Raw genomic sequence first — 14,041 nt, 5'->3', positions numbered from 1 at the left:
TTATATTAGAAGCAACTCAGAATTAATTATCAATACATTGCTTGTTATTATGAAAAAGAAAACAGATCTGATGGCCAGAATCAACTAAGGTACTCATTGTAGCAAATGGTCAGATAATTAAAAAAATAATTTCTATTGAGTGTCCTAAGAAAGCATCTCATATGAAAAATGAGATTTAAAAAAGGAGCTTTTCAGTTTAGTAGAACTCTCTCTCTGATTTAGTAGTCCTCATACTTTGAGCCATAATCCACAGTATGATGTTTACATGTTATTTGAAAATAAAGGTACAAGAGGTTTAAAGATAATAAATGAACCAAGGAGTTTTTTGGTGACACAGCTACTCTTTGTACTTAAATGCCACTCCCCTCCAAAAATAAATAGCCAGCTTAGCCCAAACAGAGACATTTTGATTTTTGTGATGACTGTTATTGATCCTTAATGGACTCTCCTTCTTCGACACATACATTACAATGAGCTTTTTTTCAGAAACAGAATGACAGATTTTCTCAACCAAGGTGTCTTGACAGTCAGAAATCACTAATGCAGGTACTCTCATCTTCTTCAGAGCTACACATACGCAGTATGTAGCTACCCAACTACATTTTGTAAATAAAACAGCTGATGCCAACCAAACTTGACAAAAGTCTTGGCAGAAATCTTAGAAATAGCTAAGGTTTATGAAAACTGTCATGGGTGAGGAATTGAGCTGCTTGCAGCTGTGCTCTCTCCCACAGCTGAGGAAAAGACTGCAAAGAGATCACTGGTTAACTCTTCTCTTTGGACCACCATTAGCCACATCAGCCTTTTACACATCAGCCCACCCATCAATATGCAAATAGCCTGGACCTGGTAACAGCCTGCTCTGCCTTTTAGTCTGCTGGGTCAGAACAGAGACTTGAGCTGGTGAGATAAAACATTCAACTCATACCGTCCGATTGGTACAGATTGGGGTGAACGCGTTGGTTCCGCAGGTAAAGAGATGGTTGCCTCCAACCAGAAGCACTCGAATGTAGTTCTGGCATTCCTCCTGCCATGCAGAAAATAAAGACTATATTCAGAGATACTTCAAAGGATAGGGGAGACTAATTACGATTTACTTTCCATGGTTGTGTGTCCACACATAAAAATAGAGGGGAACAAGGCTTCAGCAAAGCTGATGTGTTAGCAATCATGATATACATAGATTTCCTAACTACAACACATGCATCATCAATCTTTGTGAGAAGTTCTTAACAGGGTAACAATAAACCTCTTTAGTACTGAAGATTTCTCCTAAGTGTATATTTCAAAGGATTGACTAAACTCTGAAGTGATAGACACTGACATAAATAATACACTGCTGTCTCAACAGATCAGATTCTGGTTTAGAAGACATTATCAGGCCCAGAGAGAAAGCTGGGAGGAAAACAGAAGAACAGGTTGTCAGTAAAACGAGTATGCTGAAACCGATGCAAATAAAATTATTGGGATGTTCAGATGCTGATTTGTCACTACTAGTTTCATAATTTGCACAATGTTTTATTAGAAGTATCTCTGTTTCAGTTTATTTTAAGTTTTTCAAGAAATGTCGTTACCTTAATACATAGACGCTCGTGTCTTAGGAATAACTTTACGTGTTTTTTATCCCATTAGGATGTGTGAAGGGTTTATGATGTGCATTTCTCTCATTTCAGAACACAGAAACAGCTGCAATTTCTACTTTTTATTCAGAGAGAAAGACTTTTTCTGAAATCCTAAAAATCTCGCAGAATTGTATGTAGGAAAGATTCAAACACTCCTGTAAAACCAATGTCCCTATCTAATAAAATGAACAAAAATCAACAATATCCTTGAAGAAATATAGTTTCCTGGAACCTTCCACTTGAATGCTTTCTAGCATTCATTCACAAGATAGTCTCATGCAAAGCTTTAAAAAACTTGTGGTTCTAACAGATATTTAGTGGAGTCATTTAAGTAAATCCACGTAATAATAATGGTGCAGAAGTCCCATTATGTGGCCTGCAGTCATACTAAATGTATTGCTTGTTTATCTTGAAAACAGACTCTTGTCCTGGAAGACAAGAAATACAATCCTGAACAAACTGAATAGGCATGAAATAGACTGCAAAACAAGATGGAAAAAAGACTTTACAAGATCTCTGAGAAAACTCTCAGAATTTACTGTCTATACCCTTCCTAATCCAAATAAAGAATCAACTACCCTACCCCGAAAAAAAAATCAGAAAAAAACCTTACCCCTTTGAAAAAAAACCAAACAAATCCAAACCTACATTTTCATAAGTCTCTCATGAAAATGTATCTTTTAAACACTTCTTTTTGAGCCTTTAAAGATAAGTGTCAAACTTCTTAGAATGAAGATTTGATTCCCACTGGGTAAAAATAAAACATCTTTATCTTTATCTTGGACTAACCAAACTGCAATCTTACTATTCTTTCAACCAAACAGAAGTTAATATGCAGCCATATAAGAGAGTTGGGCAGTGCAACAAGCCTTTAAAAAAGTAATTATTTCAATTTTAGGCCACTTCTGTGTTGCAGGGGGAAAAAAAAAAAAAAAAAAAAAGGCACTTCCTGCTTTGTTTTTTTCCCATGGGAAGGGTGCTCTGGGAGGGTCACAGAAAATAACACGGTAATTTATTCTTCGGGTTGTTTCCATCCTGCCCTTTACAGCAAGCCGTGGAATGTAAGTGTAGGAAAAATAAGTGGGTATTGACATTACAACCCATCCAACCTCTCCTCTTCATATTCCAGAGGTCCCTGAAACAGTGCCATTGACAAATTACTTGCACGCTCATCACCCACTCTTTCTGTTAAAAAATAATGTTAATTTTTTAAACTCAGACATTCATGGGATTCACAAGATTCTTCTCTTTAATGTTCCCAAGTCCTGTGCCAACTTCACAACAATCCATACGGCAAAAGGGCAAATCAGATATCTCACATCAAACTTGTTGGGTACATAGTACAATAAAATCAAAACAGAAAAAATACAGCTTTAAAGTTGCTATTTTCTTCATATGACAAATACACTAATATAAAATAAATTACAAAAAATTAGTCATTAATAGAATAATCTCCACCCAAACACAACTTGAAAAAGGACTCCGTTATTTAGTCATTTTTAACGTTCAGAGTCACTTTTCTAGCTCTGGAGTCAAGCTCAACTGGTTTATTTTTCAGAAGTGCAAAAAAAGAGATGTATTTTAGATGTGGCACTGGTGAAAGCAAAGGACTTCAAAACAAAAGTTGTGTGTTTTGTTTTTTTTTAATTTGGAGGGTGGTGGTAGGTTTGTTGGCCATTTTTTGAGCATTCTCATTCTGATTTCATCTTGACCTCTATGTGATATACTTTCCTATTGTCCTCTAAAAATATCTCTGAAAGAAAGAAATCCATTTAGCAAGTACTTTTAACTTTTATATCAGCATATCTGAGACAAAACACAGCTATCAGAAGCAATTCAGCAGCCAAACAGGCTAGGTAGCTACTTAAGACCAACGTGACAGTTGAAGGACAATCTAATGGTTATGCATTTGCAGCAATGTTTCTGATATAGGCTAACAGTTTAAATACACCTGTGTTTAGCTTTCTAATACTTTTATTGAAAGTTCAGATGCTAACACAAACAGCCATTAGAATCTTAAAATAAGCAAGGGATATTTTAATTACATCTATATTTTTAATCTCTCTTTGGTTTATTGTATTTTTACCACGTATATTTATATTTTCCTTTATAAAAGTCTCTACCACAAGTGCCAGTATGAACGGCCAATTTTATTCTCTTAACCACATGTGGTGTTTTAGACTTCTAAATGCTAATGTATGCTGGCCACAAAGACATAATTTTGTCTGGCTCACTCCTGGAGCCACTAGTTATTTTAAGCAACAGCTTAAATTGGTGGATAAATGTTTGAAGTCTCAGCAACAAACATCAGTCTTCAAAAGTTAAGTACACATTACACTGTCAAATGTGACAGATGTCCCCATGTATTTTTCCCTTTAGCTCTTTTCCCTCATTGGTTCTTAAAGAGTAAACCTCAGAACAACAACTACTGCGAACAGCTAGAGGCAAAAATTCTGTGCAGCTTCATTCTCAAGAACAATAAGAAAAAAGAGTTGTGTTTAACTGACCATTATCTCATAACTACTAGAATTTCTTCAGGGTCCAAGCTGGCTTCTGGTTTCAGGGCATTCTAACTTTTAGTTTTGCCACCCAAACTCATTGCCCCCATGCTACTCTGCGGGCAACAGAGCTTGAAGACAAACCAGGATTTGAATAAATACCTTACCCACAGCTATCCTCGTAATCCTCATCTTTCCTTCGCCACAGTCTGGGCTGGCCCCGCAGATACTGTCTCAAATCTTTCCTGTTGTTTCCCTACAGTGACACGTGTGTCTGCCCTGAAATCTGAAGTCGCCTTGAGAAAAGATACAGAAATTCAACCCCCAGAAACTGGAGTATGTTTTCTCAGTCAATATCTCTGAATTCTCCAGCAACTCCTAAATGAAGCTTTCCGACCACAAAGGCTGAAAACCAAAGAAAGCCCTACGGTAGCAGTAAGAAAACTATTTCCTTCCAGGATTACCTCTGAAAGTCATTGAATATAAGGAATGTTTTTCTCTAGATTGTGAGGAACAAGGCTATGGATATAAACAAAAGGAAAAAAAAAGTATCCAACTAATAACGATACTTAGAAACAACCTCAGAGGTTGCTAAGAATAGTGTCACTATTTTAAAGTGACAGCATAAGTTTCAATCATCACCTTCTTCAAAAGGCTGTGAGGAACACAGATGAAAATCTGCACATACACGCTACACTAAGATCCATTCTTAAATGCATTTCACCAGTGTTGAGTATTTCTCCTACCAAAATTATTTATCAGTAACATAGGAGTCTATGATTGTTGAACTGAATGTGGATTTTACACCACAAACAGTATTTTAAACATAATACTCAAAAATACACTACTACAGTCTCAAATTTGGCATTACTTTCATCTATCATGTTGGATGACATTCAGTGTTCTGTGACTTTCAGAAAAACTGAATGTTATTCTCACAGTTTTAAACTTGGAAAAACACTGAAAAACAGAGGCTAAAACTTTCAGTAACACATTGCATTCCTACCACGATAGTTTCTACTGTATATGCACCTTGATCAATACAACCTGTCATATTCTGTTGTCACTTGAGCATGCTCTCTTTCTTCAGGGTATCATCATCTGAAAACTATGGATGAATGCTTGAGGGATATATTACATAAAGAAGCATAAATCTTCCAGGGAGAAATTACAACTTACAAAATGAAACATTTGCTTGAAGTATGAGGTCCCAGAAATTTTCTCTCCACAAAATGACAAGTAAGATTGTAGATGAGAACACTTACTAGACATTATTTCTGCCATTAAAGCCTTCACATATAACTTGAGTCACCAGGTTTTGTCTACTCAAGTTAGAAATCTTTAAGTAAAATCCAATCCATTTTTTCCCTAGCTATTAATAACTTCTACATACCTAGCAAACTCTGCACCTTAATAGCAAGTGACCAGTAACTCTTACGTACATTTCCCACATGGGGATGGAAAGAAACAGAAAGGAGGTGGATACAGAAGCCAACACTATTCTTAATGCCTTTTACCAGTACTGTAAACTCATTTCTACAATGAATGATATTCCTCAATGAAGATAATAACCTTCCATGTATGAGAATTACACTGCTCATTCACTACACATGCTTTTCTTCCCAAGTAACTTTTTCTCTCAGCCCAGTATATATAACACAGCCCTGCTTCTGAAGTGAGGCAAGTCTTTGTCTTCAATCTTAAACAGAAATGGATGGGACAAGAGTAGACTGCAACATTATTTTTCAGCACCTAGTGAAAAAAAAATCTGGAAATTAACTGTTTAATGGGAGATGTTTAACAGTCAGTGATGAGATGACGATGCAGAAGAGAATCCTCTTCTACTAGATTATAGAAACATTTGAAATACATTTTTGAAGCTGCTTTTTTTTTTTGAGTTTTGAACATTAGTAACATATGTTGACACGTTCTACCAAACATGGGTCCTGAAGTCAAGTATGCATTTCTGTAGTGATCACTCTTGTTGTATTTTCCCTTTATGTTCTAACTCAATTAAATTTAATAATAAATCAGTATAATAATTACAGGCGTAGATTGCACGCATTTCTAACTGCTTTTCTAACCAATTTGATAACTAGCTTCAGCCTAGGACAGCCACTAAAGAACACATCCATACAGGTTCCACCTTAGCATAACACTTACCCGTCCTGAATAAAAGAAACAGTAGCTGACCAGATAAGGAATTGGTTCTGAATACTAAAAATATATCAAGTTTCATGTCTAAAAAAGTAGTGAATTTCATTTTATTTTCTTCAATGTGACACTAGATACGAAATATAAATGTTAGTACAATTGCATCTAATACACAGAGAAAGAAATGGAGGGTTTTACAAAGTAAATACAAAGTTATTCAGGATTTACAGCATGGAAAATGAAGTGATAATACAGCCCATTACATATGACATGTTGTAGCGTCAAAACAGTAAATTGTTGGAAACTAAAGATCTTGATCATTTCAGAAAAGAATGACATGTCTGTGCCTCTCACTCCAGACTCCCTAGATTGTTTTTCATTCCTTTGCTTACACATCAGTGTCAGACTTCTCTCCTACAACTCTCTATGGGAAGGGAGACAGTAAAAATGCATCAGGTAGAGATTTTTACACTGACTTATACCTGCTATTAACATATACATTTTATTAAAGTATAACAGCTGTCTCATGCTTACCTTTGATTTGCCTTTACTGTAACAGGCTCTTTTAGTAGCTTCATCACATTGCCATTCCACTGCCTGCAACCAACAGAAATCAGTTAGAAATGCAAGGAACACAAAAATATAAACCTCAGAGCTACCTAAACCCATACTTGAGATACATGCTTCAGGCATACTGATTCTATCCATAATAACCTTACAAGTTTTTCTCCTTAAAAATGTAGTTTTCCTGTTAATGGTTTTTCAGTGTCTTAATCCAAAGTGAAACTGGCCACCCCCATGATTCACTGTACTTAACGCTACAGAAGAAATAACCACAATCATATTTCACGCTATTTAGCTACTTTTGTGTGAGCCTTATTAAAGTAAGCAGCTAGGAACACAGAAAAAGACTGATCCTCTCTCCCCAGCAGACCTGGGCTGTTATCACCACAGCATCTGATGTCAACTCTCCTGAGAGACCTTGAGTTGTAGGAGAAAGCGTCCAGTTGCTGGTTTTGCAGTATTCATCTCAAGCATCAAATGAAGATTTTAGTTTCTTTTGGTATGACTGCAGCACTAATCAGAAGCACTACAACAACCAGTCAGAGAAAGGAGCAATGGGCAAACACATACAAGAAGACAACAGTGAAACGGAGCACTGCAAAGAAGAAATTTATCCTCATTTTTGAGCTGTCTCTCTTTGTCAAGAGATTTATGCCAGGGCTGTAATGCCTAGTCTGCAGTACTACAGCTTCACTGCATAAGGTAACTCCAATTATTTCCATATTTAACATTCAACAGCTCTGACTTATGAACTCTCTTGTTCAGTGGAGCAGATCATATGCTTGGTGTTTATGTGCCAATACATGTACACATTTGAATGCCTGTTTACACAGTGTAGTCAGAGTGCATTTTAAATCACTTTGCATTCTTTCACCTCGACAGTGCACAACCAGGTGTTTTTTAGATAAAAATGCCACAAAGCACTACATGTTTTATCAGGAAGAACTGAGATTTCTAAACTAACCGCTGCTGCTTAATTATTGAAACTGCATATTTGCATTTTTATTTACCAGGAAATAATGAAAGACCATTCATACAGATTTAATATAGGCAATTTTTTGTATTTGTATTTTAATGGAGACTATATTAATAACAAGTAGACTCTATAATTAATAAAAAATAATATGGTGAAAGCCTACTTAAACTAAAGAAGAAAATAATTTCAGAGTATGTTATGCAGTACTTTCTGATTTGTGTTTCAACAAGTCTGAGAATGAGCTTTTTCATTTCAGCGTTAAAAAGAAGACATACAAAAACTAGTACCAGCAATTCTTTTTCTCCATCCCAAATATTTTCATTTAGTGTTTGCTTTTGCAGATTAATAACTGCAACATATTGGGGGATATATTGAAAACTTCTGGAATAATCCACTTGCGAATGACCCTAGCATTAATAACAAACTGTATCTAGCAGCATGAAAGAAATCTACTGAGGTAGGTAAAAAAGCAACAGTATGTTAAACAAAAAGGCAGCAATGACTTAACTCTCTTTGACTTTGACTCTCTAATGCAAAAAAGCAATTTATGTCCATAATGGATATCACAGTATAAATGACTGCTCTTGGATGACCAACATAAGTTCCTAATCAATCCATTAGGACTCCCCAAATCTATGCTATATGGCACTCAATACTAATACTTGATGCCAAATATATTAACTCTAAACAACACAAAATAATTAAAATGCCTGGAGAAATGCAAGAGTTACAAGTAGGAGGTCAAAGTAGAAAGATTTTGTATAATACAGGTTCTTGAAAGGAAGGTTTGAAGGCCAGTTCTTGCCAAAGTTTAACAGAGAAGACTACACCAAGCATGAAGAGCAGGAAGTAAGAAGACAGAAATATTGTGTTAAAATGTTTATCGATAAATCAATTTTCAGAGACAAAATACTCATCTTGCATTGGTGCTAGGTCCATGGTAAAAGAGTTATTTGAAGAAGGGTGTGAAATACAAAAATTACACAATGTCACAAATCAAACAAATTAAGTACATATCACAGGCATGAAAAGTTTTCAACAGACTCTGGAGATGGGAAATTCAGAAGCCACAAGTGGCAATTCTTTAAGCTTTCCATGAAATCTGAGAACAGCATAAAATGCATCTCTGCAAGCAGATTGTGGTTGGAGAATCTGGGAACTCCAAGAGCAGAATAATGCGAGTAAATTTAGGACAAGTCAGGCAGAAGCTTTATTAAGTCATCACAGTGAGAAAATACTGGGACAGCATCTCCCCCCTCTGTTCCCCTGTTCTCTGCTAAGTGACCAAAGAGACTCAGCCTATATATTAACTCAGAAAAAAACAAAGAGGTGAAGAAAAACAATTGTTTCAATGTTAGCAAAGCCAGGTGCCCATCTCTGGAGAGGTAGACTCCTTACACACCTTGCTCACTGTCACACTTCTAACAAGGAAAGAAATGGTAAATAATGCGACAACACAGAGATACGGATCCTGGGGGAGCCTGCAGGAGTGGCACAACCAGTATTGCCTTAGCTCAGAAGTAGTGAGCTGGAAACAATCACAGAATGTTAGCTTCTAGTCAAACGTTCTTTTAGTCAGGATAAACATCTTAGCTAGACCTTTCAAATCTTATATATTAATAATTTTACCACCACATAATAAAACGGCTAATACCAATATTAGCATAACTGAAAATAAACTTTCTTCTGTTTCTTTGACATCCTTGAAATGCATAGGTTTAAATAAAGATACCAAATATTAAAACCTTCTGTAGTATTTCTGGATACCACAGTTAACAGCACAAGCAAGAACCCAAATAGAATAAACTGCTGTAACTATACGTAAATACATATGCTTGCAAGTTAACCAAATGCCAAAAATCTCTGGGAAAATCCTGCTCATGACAACACATGCCAAAGGAGTAACACTGTCTGGACAAGAAGTGCAGACACACTGGTGACAAAGCTAAGTGCCACCTTTGAAATCAAGTGTATTTACAGTCCTGTAACCCTGGGTTCCACTCTGGAGGAGACAATAACAGAGGAGGCTGTAAATAGAGTATATTACAAAGACATCTGACCAGAGCTGAGTAGTTCAAACTCTTACACTTTCGTCCCAAAGGCTCCCACATAGTTCAGTACTGCATTCATACATCCTATTGCTGATTAAATGAAAAGAGCAGGTATTGACAAGCATTTCTAAATGCAACTGATTTTTTTCTTCTAGTGTTTAGGAAATTTGGGGGAGTTTCCCACAAAATGGAAATTAATATATTCAACACAGCCTACCGGTAACACACAGGGGGAAGAGAGGCAGAAGACTCCTCAAGTTAAATGTCATTTCAATGTGGAAAAAAAGAGGAGAAAAATCACAGAAACATGTCCTGAACCTTCAGCACATAAAGAAAAAAACAAAATATTCCAATAGAATAATAAAAATGTGGGGTTTGTCAGTAGAAAGTTAAGACTTTGAAGTTTTAGTTCTGAAAGACCAGAGAGACACATACAGATTACGTTATTTTAGAAAGCTAGTGCAAAACTAGGTTTACCTAAAGATGTTACTGTTATCTACGGTTTCCATTAAATTGGCATATACTCCTGCTTGATACTGTTTGCTAATATTTCCATGAAGTTCATACCATGTTGAATGTTTGATTGACTGTGAAGACCTATACAGCTAAAGTTCATCTTGTTAGCATCTTTTCTTTCCAACATTTCTTAGTAAGAAGCTCCAATTTTCACACAGCAAAATACAACCTTCAGCATTCTGTGTCCTGTTTTTAATTAAAATTATAATTCTACTTAAGCTGGCAACAAAATTCATTGAACCAAATTAGACACACTCAAGTGTGTTCTCCCTGGGGAAAGAGGAAACATGGATTTTGAACAGGAGTGCTACAGAAAATAAGGATAGGTAGGACATCAGTTAGTGCTATGCATCTCCACAAAGAATGTTAGCTGCATAGGTTAAGGTGATTTTAAGGTAGCACATTAGTCTGTTTCTGACAGCAAGCCGATATTATTTACAGTGACATGGCTTTTACAAATCCTGCTATCAATACAGTCTCTCAAGCACCTCTGTAAATTTAATGCCTTGGCTAAGTCTGTTTCCATTTGCAATCTTCAGCTTAATTACTTTCCAGTAGTTAGTTACATAGCAGTCACCAGTAGAGTAGTGCAAAAAGTTTGCAGTGAGATTTTTAGCCCTAAGAAAGTCAGCATGGTCAACTCTAACAACTGAACTTGACAGTTACAACTTGAATTTGACCTAGTGTAATCCAGTGAGGAATTCACCATTCATTTTTGAGCACATACTAGTTTTTTAAGTTAAAAGAAATACATAAACCACAAAGCTCCATACATATAATCAGATCAAACAGAAATATGGCTTTCATGCACAACTAAACTTCAAGTTTGAACTCAAGTTTACACTGATAGAAGGCACCTTTTTGTAAAAGCTCAACTGCAAATAACTATATCAGTGTTTTAAACATTACATTCCTGATGTTTGTAAAGTGCTTCAAAAACACCAGATTAAATCCCTCCCAGCATTTTCAAGGGGTAGTCTGAGAAGAGAAATTCCTGTCAGAGAAGAAAAAAGTTTTATAATGAAACTAGTATCTTCAAAATGAAGAAAAATACAGATCCAGCACCCATCCACATTAAGTTAAAAAATACAGTATTAAAATTGGTCATATTATTTGGAACAATAAATATATTTCAGTATCTTCTCTGTTTGGTTGAACGAATTACCCCTAGAAAAATCCCATTTTGCAGCAAAGAAAGGATAAAAGCAGCCTCTGCCTTTCTGCCGACAGCACCCAGAGACACCAACAGCACAGTCCCAGCAGGGTGGCAACACTAATGGGAACAGCCCCACAAACCCAGGCACAGTTCTCAACCAGGCAAGGAGCACCATGTCCAAGGGGTTCTGTAAGCAGACTACGAAAATAGAAATATTGACAGGGAAGTTCACTCAGACACAGTCAGGGCTGTTCACCGTGCTGCCAGGGAGCTTCCTGAAAGGTGACTTGGGGATGTTGGTTGGTCAGAAGCTCAACATGAGCCCACGACATGCACTTCCAGCCCAGAAGGCCAACCATATTCTGTGCTGCATCAAAAGAAGCACAGCCAGCAGGTCAAGGGAGGTGATTCTCCCCCTCTGCTCAGGTCTCGTGAGAACCACCCTTGAGTACTATGCCCAGCTCTACAGTCCCCAACAAAAGAAGGTCACAGAGCTGCCAGAGCAAGTCCAGAGGGCCACAAAGATGATCCAAAGGCTGGAGCACCTCTGCAATGGAGACAGGCTGAGAGAGTTGGGGTTGTCCAGTCTGGAGAAGAGAAGGGTTCAGGGGGTCCTCATAGCAGCCTTCCAGTACCTTAAGAGGCCTACAGGAAAGCTGAGGAGGGGCTTTTTATGAAGCCATGTAGTGATAGGACAAGGGGTAATGGCTTTAAACTGGAAGATGGGAGATTTAGGTTAGATAGTGAAGAAATTCACTGTGAAGGTGGTGAGACTGTGGAACAGGTTGCTCAGAGAAGCTGTGGACGCCCCATCCCTGGGAGTGTTCAAGGCCAGGTTGGATAGGGCTTGGTCTAGTGGGAGGTGTCCCTGCCCATGCAGGGGGGTTGGAACAGGATGATCTTTAAGCTCCCTTCTCACCCAACGCACTCTGTGATAAAAGTCTTGCTTAAAACGTAAGCTATTGTATCTTCAGCAGGCAAACTAAATAAGTGCAAAAAAGTTAACTTCAATGAAAACTGAAATAAAATCTCCAATCTAACCTGATTTGTCCAAATACCTTAGAATAATACTAAAAGAGAGTCATGGAAATTGCAGAAGCAGTGAATAATGCCCCTCTTCTATTCAAGAAATAACAGTCAAGGGGTTCTCTTCATGCCCAAAATATAGCAATAAAGTAAGTCCCCTGGCAAGACACCTGGAGATTCCTTCCAACCTAAAGTATTCCATGATTTTTCAAAAAAATTACAAAAATACAAAAGGGAAAAAAAAAAATCAAACCCATAAGTAATTAACTTTAATATAGCCCCTTTTCCATAATTATAACTTTAATCAGTAAATGCAGACAGGAAATCAAGAAAGCACTGTTCAATTAGAATGTGAGGTGAAATATGTATTAATTACAAGTCAACAAAAAACCCATTGCATTCAACTGACAGTGCAAGCTGCACACATAACTGAGAAAAATCAGATCTCCCAGAACTATGTTCCTGTAGCTACACAGATACAGCATACCAATGTAGACAGGTACACATTTATATGTATTTTTATATATTAACTTCTTTGAAGCGTAGAAACAGAATGTACTATTACATTTCATAGAGGAAGAAGTTAATTAGTTAAGAATCAGAAAACGAACAGAACAGTACTCCAGACAGATGGTCCAGCGCTTCTTAGGCAGATGGCTCTGCTAATTAGATACTGGCAAAAATAACATTAAAGAAAATGGTTTAATTACACAATGCCAAACATTAACAACTACAAAATATTTCCTTTTTTCTTCTTCATTGTCTGCTGGCTTTCATATCTTATATCATGTATTTAAACAATAGTCTGGGGAGCTGGGGTATAATGGCAATAACCATAATAACATACATCAACAAACATGAGTAATATCACCTTATTGTTCACATCAGTCCAGCAATGGAATGGCTTCAAAACCTTGTGACTTGTTTGGTGAGGGTGTCTTGCCGCCTGCCTAATTAACTCTCAATGAACATGCATGCTGGAGTCCAAAAGCTGAGTTTAAAGAGGCCATAAAGAAAGTGTCAGGATCATAAATGCTAAGAAAGAATGTAGCCACAGAGAACTATACCAGCAAGACATTAGCAGCAAATTAGCAGCCACGGAGTTAGTGGTGGTTTTGATGGTTACCAGAAATTTTAAGGCATGCTTTGGTATAATTACATTCTTGCTTCCAGCAAATATGTAAAGCCGCTTAAGAAAGATTTATACCTCTCTATACTCCAGAGGAACAATTTTCTTTGCTTTCCAGAGTCATGACCTCTCACCCTTGCAGCAATTACTGCTGGAGCTGCCTGTCTTTGCCAATAGGCTCCTGACAAACAGCTTCAGAGAGAGATCATTCTCTGTGGGAAAAACTAGAGTAAAATATTAAAAAGGGACTTCCCTTTAAAACAGCTTCCCATTTCAGCTCACTAAATGTAAAAGCTGGTTTCTGGGGACTAACTGCATCCTTCTTAGACCTCCATATGAACTGACAGGC

The 14,041-nt window shown here is 37.0% G+C and overlaps 1 protein-coding gene across 10 annotated transcripts in view; it reads right to left on the bottom strand.

The window, feature by feature from the left end:
- SEMA5A (semaphorin 5A) overlaps positions 1–14,041 on the bottom strand; it is a 327,683-nt gene that overhangs the window by 145,982 nt on the left and 167,660 nt on the right. For all 10 annotated transcript variants that reach the window (XM_051611951.1, XM_051611950.1, XM_051611954.1 and 7 more), the window contains 2 exons: positions 6,809–6,871; positions 929–1,027 (listed from right to left, as the gene is read on the bottom strand). In XM_051611951.1, the coding sequence (XP_051467911.1) occupies positions 929–1,027; positions 6,809–6,871 (162 nt within the window). The remainder of the gene's footprint in view (positions 1–928; positions 1,028–6,808; positions 6,872–14,041) is intronic.

Source organism: Apus apus, chromosome 2 (genome assembly GCF_020740795.1).
Source record: "Apus apus isolate bApuApu2 chromosome 2, bApuApu2.pri.cur, whole genome shotgun sequence".
Taxonomy (NCBI): Eukaryota; Metazoa; Chordata; class Aves; order Apodiformes; family Apodidae; genus Apus; species Apus apus.
Note: the sequence above shows the minus strand (reverse complement) of the source record. Positions and strands in the feature narration are given on the sequence as shown.